This window comes from Humulus lupulus, chromosome 9, assembly GCF_963169125.1.
Source record: "Humulus lupulus chromosome 9, drHumLupu1.1, whole genome shotgun sequence".
NCBI lineage: Eukaryota > Viridiplantae > Streptophyta > Magnoliopsida > Rosales > Cannabaceae > Humulus > Humulus lupulus.
The window spans coordinates 102,452,223-102,461,214 of record NC_084801.1 but is presented as its reverse complement, the minus strand read 5'-3'; the positions used below and the strand labels follow the sequence as shown (position 1 = coordinate 102,461,214).

Sequence of the window (8,992 nt, the reverse complement as noted above, 5' to 3'; positions counted from 1 at the left end):
CCGTACCTGGGTTTGTTGTTGCCCATTCTCTGCTATAGTTTGGGCTGTTCTTGTGGGTTCTGCGTCGGTTCCTATACGTGTTTCGCACCGCTCGGCCGGTCACTCGCTAGTCCTTTGATGGTGGCGTGCCGGGGACGATGGCACAGGGCCCTGAGATCCCTCTCTGACATGATGAGCATTCCTTTCGGGTGAGTCAATATGGACGCCCTGAGTTCCTAATCCATCAAGGTTGGGACTTTCTTTGTCTTGAGTTTTACGCGTGGCTTCATTTGTTCTTCGCAACTTGGCGATCTCATCTTCTAATCTGGCCTGAGTTGCGGTCAGTGCCCTGATGGCCTCATCGGATATCTGCTGACTAGCTTCCAGTAGTCGACACATTTTGTCGATTTGGTCACTGACATCCCTCGCAGGGGTGACCAGGGCGACTGTACTTGGTGCTCCGTTGTTCTTTTGTGGCATGGCTTTTGTGTTCATCTGAATCTTGATCGTTCGAAAGTTTCTTGATTCAAAGATTTTGTGAGAAAGGCTTCCTACAGACGGCGCCAAATTGTTGATGCAACAATTTTGTCTTTCTAAATCGAGTGGTACTTGTCGTCAAACTCTAGTTCTTCGATCTCTTTCAGGCAATAAAGATGGCTCTGATGATCGTCGAACCGTCTGGGAGTACCTGCAAGAAAGACACTCTGATGCATAAGTCAAATTCTAATGCTTTCTCCAAATGAGGTCATGATATTTATAGGGTACAAAATGAATACTAAGAAGTTAGTCGATTAAGTCTACTTCCTGATTGGTTGAAGGAATAACTGAATTTCTCGCCAGAACACTTTCAGATCTTTTAGGTATGCAGAGGACAGAGGCAAGGCCCGCCTCTAATCCGCGGCCTCTGATTCTAGCTCCTCTGCCTAGGCTAAAACACTCCGTTTCAACTTTCCCAAAACAGCAAAACATTTTGGTCGAATATTTTGAGCCTAACAGAAATCTTCGCAAAATAGAGAACAAAGACCAAGACAATAAAAGCAAAAGAAATTAAAACTCAGCAAAGAAAGAACAAAAACAAGAGAGAGGATAAATTCAAGGTATGGAAGCTCTCAAATCTATTAGAGCGGAAGAACAGGAAAATAACTTCCACATAGCAAACAAAAGAAATGAACAAATACTATCTATACTGCCAAAAAAAACTATTATAATACATAACGGTAGAACCTACTTGCTTTCAAATTGAAGTTCTAATTAATAAACGCATATATAATTTGCTCTTTTGCTAAGAGAACTAAAGATGTCCCCAACTTTTCATTTTTCATTTTTTCTTTTTCTAAATTTAAATTTGTGGGCTATATTTGAGGGTGGTGGCCCCATAATGGGCAGAAATCTTTTTCAAGTAGAACCTCCCAAAAAAAAAAAAGGTGGGAGAGTGGTCACAAGATTTAGGGCGGGTCTCTCTTTTGAAAAAATAAAAATACCACTCAACCACTGTGAAACGCACGTTTCTATTTAGTCTTTACACCTTTTAACTGCCCCCCTTAGTTGCTAGAACTCTCTCCTCTCTGTTCTTAATCATTTTTTTCTCTGCAACTGCTCGTAGAAAAGCCAGAGAAGTCGACTTTCATATAAATATATATATATATTATGTATTAAACAATTATATATTATCTGAGGCCAAGTTTTGTTTTACTACAATACCCATTACCGAATTATGAAGTGGGGAAGGAAAAAGACCATCCCTCCTGCTTTTACTTCGTCTTCTTCAACTTCAACTTCACCTCCAACTCCTGGTCCTCGACCTCCTTTGATCTCTTATGTCTTTCCTCTTTCATGGCTTTCAAAGTTCAAACACAAGGGTAGTCACTCAGAGCCGAAACCCAGAAAGGAACCCCCCCAAGGGAAGTGGAATACTTCTGTTTCCTCCATTAACTCACCAAAGATTGCTGCTTTGGTTACTGAAACTGCTTCTTGTTCTGGTGTCGGTAGCTTATACGGTTTGGGAAACAACGACGACGATGCGTTTTGGAGTCTGTCGTTTAGGAAAGATAGCTCTGTGGAGAAGAAGAACAACAACAAGAAGAAGATAAAGAAGCCGAGAAGGGTTGGTTTGAAGTCAGTTTGGTATGATGAGCGTGAAGTTCCATTTTCGAATTGTCCGAATTGCAGAGGAAAAGACGCTGAGGATGATAAATGTGAAAGAGAGAAGAACAAGAGAGTTTCAGAGCTGATAAGAGAGTTGGGTAAAGAAGAAAAGAGATCAACAAGAGAGATGGAAATGAAGACACTGATGAGAACGAGTACTTGGAGAGATGATGAGACTGAGAAGAAGGAAAAGAGAGAAGAAACGACAGCTTCAAATACAAGACGAAGCTGTCGTTTCGCTTCTCCAAAGACAGTAGTGAGAAATTCGAGCCTGAAAACAATAATTGAAGTTGGGAAGTTAGAAGAATGTGAAGAAGGGATTGTTAATCATCATGAAGAGAAAATGAGTTTTGATTTGAAAAAGTTGAGAGAACTGAAGATTGAGAAACAGAGGAAGTCTGTTCACGTAAGCAGAGAATCTCGTCTTCAACAGGAGCAGAAGAGGAGACCAAAACAGAGTCGGGGAAGAATGAAAGCTTATTCGCCAAGAACATTGTCGAGAATCGAAACATGCAAAGTGAAGGCACTTGAGGATATGAAGAAAGCAAAGTTGAAGATGAAGATGAAGATGGAGAGGAAAGAGATTAGTACAAGGGTCCAGTCAACGACAGGAGGCTTGGAAAGCTTTGCAGTGGTAAAATGTTCATACGACCCTCATAAGGACTTTAAAGATTCCATGGTGGAGATGATTATGGAGAAGAAGATTACACAACCTGAGGAGTTTGAAGAACTCTTGGCTTGTTATCTCACTTTGAATTCTGATGAGTACCATGATGTAATTATCAAGGTGTTTAGACAGGTATGGTTCGATTTGGGCTGTGAATTAACAAATGATCAATTTCTTTTTAGTGATTAATCTTTGTTTAGTTATTGATTAGACCAAAAAAAAAAAAAAAAAAAGAAAAGACAATCATCTATTGTGTATAAATAGATTTTGCAAATATGTAAAATAATCTTTTTCTTTCAAGAACTTTAGTTTTGTTCTCTTATGTGTAAGGAAATTAGTTTATATTGCTCAACAAAATTAAATGCTTTAATTAGACAACAAAATTAATTTTAATATTACAAGTAGCTCATTCGAATTGGCAACTTTAGGACTTTCAAGTTTTGCAGTTTTGCATGGTAAACAACTTCATTGTTCGTTAGAGTTGAACGTGAATTAGGTAAATTGGATTAAAAATACTCGTCTAACCGACCACTATAGTACCACTATCGCATAATAAGAGTAATTTTCTTCCATCGAATAGCCCTCTTTTTTTTCGCTTCGCTACAACACTTCGCAGTATCTTATTTTACAAGATAATCTGAATTTTGAATATAAAAACAAAAGGTTTCAATCTTACTAGGAGACAACAAGTACTGAAAATAGCGCTACTGTTTCTTTTTCCTTTCTGATTCTAATAATTCAAACTGTGGTCTTTAATATTTCACAATAATTTTTACGAAAGGAACGAATTATTTACACAGATATAAAATAGAACGAAATGTATAACCGCTACTTTTCCACTAGATGCATTCAGAAGTAAAGCTTTCAATACATGTCTTTGGAACGATATAAAAACAAAGAAAGTTGCTTCAAGTTCCCAAGTGCTTTGCAAAATCATTCGGACGATTCTCCTATGTCTATACCAAGAAACCATGTCTGCTATTCTGCCTAGATGACTTGGAACCATGCAGTTCATCACATTGACATGCTTAAGCAACCCCCGATTCATAAACTGAAGCCAACAATAGAGAGATTTAAAAAAAAAGTGTAAATTTCACACCTTTTACTGAAAAAAAGAAAGCATTACACACAAAGTTGATAAGTTTTGTGTCCGTCAGAAGTTTAATATGTCAGATTTTGTACCAACTATACAAAACACAAAGTTGGCTGTGCCACAGTTATAAGGAATGCAAGCATATTATGGCCATAAATGCACCAAAAAGATAATTACTGAAGATTGGAGAAATCCTTCAGAATAATAAGTTATGCTTTTTAGCATAGTGTATTAATTGGGACCACTAAGTTGTCCACATAAATTAGTCAATACTAATCCCACTTGGCACCTATCAAAGTAGGAAAAGCTATAACATCACATAATTATGGCCCACGTCGTGGTACAGCTCTTATTTGTCCATTAACCATAGCTAATAGCATAAGCTAAGCTAGTCTAATACTGAGAGCTACAAGTGAAAAATTACGCAAACAATATAGCATCTATAATATGACAAAAAAATTAAGCTAGCATGTTTGGCCTATCAGAATCCAGAGTTATTGCAAACGATATTTAAAACATATTTAGACCTTATATCAACATAATCCTTCTTAACAACAACTTAAGAAATAATTTCAAGATAAGCTTTCCGAAACATTGTCACAAAAATTTGAACATTCGCATTGACATTGAATTGTTAGAAAGACATAGAAGAACATGAAAAAGGGTAAACAACAGTACTTACTCATTCAGTACCAACAAGCATATGTTCCTACAGAAGTAGAGAGAAAATTCTGCATGCAGAGCTCCATGTGGATAGGATACAAATGTTCCCTTCTGACGCTGTGCAAAAAAATTCATATTGGTCATGTAACAGGTAAAAAGCATATGCTTTTAATGTCTGATTAACGTGACAAATCCCATATACATAAAAAGAGCATTGACTACCTATATCAGCAACGCTTCAAAGGTGGGTTTTGTCGTCGTAAGAAAGCTAATTTTAAAGGAAAAGTTGGAAAAATGATAAAGAAGTAATAATACAAGAGCAATGATGCATGTCGCACATTCCAACATCTAGTCGAAGACTACAGAAATTAAAAAAAAAATCCTAAAAAAAAAATCTAACTTGCAAGAGATGTATGCACATTATGTTTTTATCATTTCCAGATTCTGTTTAAATGTTAGTACAAATTAAACACTTATATAAAGTATTTGTCACGGATTTTCATGCAAAAAAAATCAGCTATTTATACAATTTCTGTACACAGCCACTTGTGCCTGTTAATCAAGAAACTAGGAACTATATGTAGAAATTCAATATATTATCATGCCTACATCTTGAAATTGCATTTGAAACCCCACATCCAAGTCAAGAAAACAAAACTAATCTATAGTCTTCTTGATCGTGGGCAAGAAAACTATAAACGTTGCTCATACTACAACTATGACATTTCAAAGTACCAAAGCATAATAAACCTCTTTCAACACTTGTGGAGCCTTAGATCCTGGTTAATACGACAATGGGGAAGAAGGGATATGAGGAATCTCATTAAGGCTTTAAATCAGAAAAACAGAGTTTTAGTAAATGTTGTAAAGAGAGATATCAATACAACTAAGTCATACTAGAAAATTGGAAGTTAGTACATGAACGATAGGTTTTCCCACAAATAGAAAATCAGCAAGGAGAGGGAAAAGTTGAGAGGATACCAATAACCAAATGGCCCTAGTTCCATTATTTGAATTATTGACGTGTCACATTACTAGTTCCATTAATATGTATTGGAACTAAATGGCCCTAAGGGGTGAAGCAAAAAAGTGAACATGTTCTCATGAACATAAAGTGATGAACTAATGTCATTGTTCTATTCAAATATAAGGTATTTGGAAAGGAATGAAAAAGAAACGAGAAAAGACAGAAAGGGTGAATCGAGGTGACCAAGGGAAATGGAGATCAAATAATAAGCTATCTAGTTATCCAAGAATAAATCTTCCATACCTAAATTCATGAGATGAGAGGTAATAGGACATCAAAAGCTAAATAAGTCAGAAGCCTTCTCAAGTTTTCTCTGCTGGTGTAAGATGTCCCATCTGTTCTGTAAGATTATTTACATTCCTCATGCTCCACCAAAACTTGCCACGATCACCAGGAATGCTTTCATTTCTTCTGTCATCAGAATCCTTTCTTTCTGACTGAACTTCCTGATTGTCTGAAGAACCAGGATTCTCAGTCAAGAACTGTTCCCAGAATACATCGTTGACCCCAGTTGGCACAGTAGTAGTAGTGGCTCCATTCTCCGGTACCATTACAGATGGTTCTTTTGGGCAAGCAGGCTCAGAAGTAACTATTGGAACAGGAACAGAGTTCACATCAATTCCAGGGGACTTTGATCGGATGTCAATATTAAGCTGTACACAGGAAATAGATGGACTTTCGGCGCAACCTGTAGATTCATCCAACTCCAGATTTGAACTAATTTGCAAATGACCATTAGTAAAATCATGAGCAATATCCTCCCAGAATACCAGGGATGCCTCCAATTGCTCTATCTGGTCCACGCTTAAGTTTAAAACTGAAATACCATCAACATTTTCTATACGTAACAATTCAGAACTCCCAATTGAGTTATCTTTTGTGCTAGTTTCGTCGTGTAAGTAACCAATTTTTGGTAACCTTCTCTTTCTGACATTGGCCTCCAATTGTGAAAAGTTCACGGCAAGCCCTCGTTTCTGTAAAACCTGAGCTAATAGAGAAACAATGCCTTGTTGTCGCTGTTCACTTTTGTGAAACTGTTCTTTCAAACCGTGCTTTTGTATTTCCAATCCCCGCCGCTCATTCTCGTACCTCTGGGACTCCACAGCAAGCTGCTGTATGTCATTTTGGAGCCTCTCAATCTCATCTTTTAGACTCTGTCTTTCAGATTCAGCCAATTGTGGAGTTCCCTGTCCTTGAAGATTCTGCAAAGAATGGCTGTGAACTGGCTTCCTTCTGTGGATATTCTTCAGAAGGTGTGGCTGACCTCTTAAGAAATCATCATTTGCGAATTCCCATTGCTCCGGATCAACTTTTCTAAAACCCTGTTCGTGTTAATAAAATTTCAGGAACAATTTAATCTAATAACTATGATAGGAAAAGAAGCATATTGATGAAAAATGTAAGAACAAACACATGTGAAAAGAAACAACTTAGACTTACATATGTGTTGAGCTGCCTGATGAAGCTTGAAAAGTTATTGTGCTTAAAGAATCTAGGCAGCAAATCTCTTGCAAACTCCAACGGATTCCACACTATGAAGCTCTTATTAGAAGAACTCCAAGACACGACTGTATCTGTTGAAGGGTCATCTACCATTTCATAGGATTTTGCAAGGAAAGGAGGCAGCGAATTCGAGCCACCCTGAGATTCATCCATCCCAGTTCACAAATAATAGCCTCTTCTCTTCTTTTATTTTCTTTAAATCACAAACCTAAAACTTCAAATTCCAAAACTCAGAACTTAAGCATTCATAAATCACTTATTAGAACCAGACAAAGCCATGAAAATCCCAGTACAAACCAAAATTAGTCAAATCCTTCTCTATAAAGAGGCCCCAATGCAAAACCAAATGAAAAACCTATGAATATTCCAACCAAGAAGAGCCATCAAATTCAACCAATACAAAAGAATAAAACCCTCTAGTAGTTTCCAGAAAACCCAATTCAAAAACACCTTGAATAAGCGCCACCACCACCAGGGTTTAGAAATTCAGCCCAAGAAAAGAAGGAAAGGAAAAAAAAATCCCTTCTGGGAATGGAAAATTTTCAGCTCAGGCAATCAAGGGAGATATCCGAATATGGTCAAATCTGCATAGTTGAAAAATCGATAAATCAATGAGAAAGAAAAAGATAAAACCATTGCCCAAAACAAAAGAACAGTGTCGGAGATTCCGAAAATTCCAAACAAAAACGAAACGACCATGTATACCTCTACTGAAATAAAAAAAATATATATATTCAACAACCGTTCTGACAAGTCGACAACTCATTGGACGATACAATAGCGTTAAAACGAAATTCCACGGTTAGAAAATTATTTTAAATTATCTCTAATAATTAAAAACAGAGAAACTTGGAGCTAAAGTAACTATAACTATATATATACATATAAAAATTGGAAGAATAAAAAAAAGGTTGCTTTCAGACGACTTTTAAGCTTACCTCGGAGAAAATATCACAGAGAAGAAAGGTCTCTCTTTAGAGAGAGAGTTTCGGAGAAGTGTCCGAAAGCATCGAAGACGATTCTAGTTCAATAGTGAGTTTCAGGATTTCTTGGGATCCTCATTCTTGAAACGCGTACAGATTTTCTCCTCCTCAAGCAGTTTTAAGCCCTATTTAATTTTATTTTCCACTTATTTATTCTCATTTTTAATTATGAATAATAAAAATATGATTAAATGTCCAAATATTAGAAAGTCAAAAAATAAAATTATTCGGAATTTTAACGAGATGTCGATGACTGACTTGATAAAAAATTACGAATTGAGCGGTGATTGGATGGTCACCATTAGAAGATAGATTATTATTAATTTATTATTATTTAAAAATGGAATATTAGAAACAAAATACTACTGCTTTTGGGTTTATGTTGCACTGTCCTAACTATTGGATCTTATAATTCAAGAAAGTACTTTTCTTAGTTAGCAGTTTGTATTGTAAACTCTCATTGTTGAGATTTATCGGTTTTGTTTGTTGAATTTTAGGTCATATTTTGATGTAGATAGCAACAAAGAATAACCAATATAGTAATTGCTTATAGTGATTATAAAAAATGTCAAAAATAGACTAAATTGAATAGAGAAACCAAGGTAATAAGGGTAAAGAAATGGTATCACAAATTCAAATTTTGGTGATGAATAATGTAAATATAAAATAATTTAAAAAAAAAAGGCAATGATAATGAATTATAGCTGATTTAGATTTTTTAAGACTTGTTTGTCACTTTTCTGTTTTTCGTTTTTAAAATTATGTTTTCAAAAATAAACAGAAAATAATTTTTATAGTTTAAAAAAAAATAATAGGTGTTTGGTTAATATTTTATAAAAATAATTTTTAGTTTTATTTTTAAAAGATCTTAAATAAAAAATTAATAAATATGTTTACAAGAAGAAAATTCTTTTAAAAGTTTGTAATAAATA

At 35.6% G+C, this 8,992-nt stretch overlaps 2 protein-coding genes across 8 annotated transcripts; one reads left to right on the top strand and one right to left on the bottom strand.

The window, feature by feature from the left end:
- The first annotated feature begins 901 nt into the window (after positions 1 to 901).
- On the top strand, positions 902 to 3,910 carry LOC133801715 (transcription repressor OFP5). The gene has a single exon (XM_062239970.1). It carries the CDS (start codon positions 1,694 to 1,696, stop codon positions 2,978 to 2,980), a length of 1,287 nt encoding a protein of 428 aa, XP_062095954.1. The 5' UTR covers positions 902 to 1,693; the 3' UTR covers positions 2,981 to 3,910.
- Positions 3,482 to 8,174, bottom strand: LOC133801716 (heat stress transcription factor A-4c-like). 7 transcript variants are annotated; one of them, XM_062239972.1, is made up of 5 exons: positions 8,016 to 8,174; positions 7,015 to 7,661; positions 5,818 to 6,896; positions 4,567 to 4,664; positions 3,482 to 3,842 (listed from the first exon to the last, which is right to left on the bottom strand). In XM_062239972.1, exons 2-3 carry the CDS (start codon positions 7,228 to 7,230, stop codon positions 5,877 to 5,879), a joined length of 1,236 nt encoding a protein of 411 aa, XP_062095956.1. In that variant the 5' UTR covers positions 7,231 to 7,661; positions 8,016 to 8,174; the 3' UTR covers positions 3,482 to 3,842; positions 4,567 to 4,664; positions 5,818 to 5,876. The 7 variants fall into 7 exon arrangements, with proteins under 7 accessions (XP_062095956.1, XP_062095957.1, XP_062095958.1 ...); XM_062239973.1 differs by lacking the exon at positions 8,016 to 8,174 and adding an exon at positions 7,783 to 7,926; XM_062239974.1 differs by lacking the exon at positions 8,016 to 8,174 and adding an exon at positions 4,770 to 4,815 and having other exon boundaries at positions 7,015 to 7,775.
- Between the last annotated feature and the right edge of the window lie 818 nt (positions 8,175 to 8,992).

Excerpts from the sequence above, each read along its gene's own strand:
- LOC133801716 (XM_062239972.1), bottom strand. The coding sequence starts at position 7,230 with ATGGATGAATCTCAGGGTGGCTCGAATTCGCTGCCTCCTTTCCTTGCA. Across the intron at positions 6,897-7,014 it reads TCAGGCAGCTCAACACATAT|GGTTTTAGAAAAGTTGATCC; the intron begins GTAAGTCTAAGT and ends TAACACGAACAG.
- LOC133801715 (XM_062239970.1), top strand. The coding sequence starts at position 1,694 with ATGAAGTGGGGAAGGAAAAAGACCATCCCTCCTGCTTTTACTTCGTCT.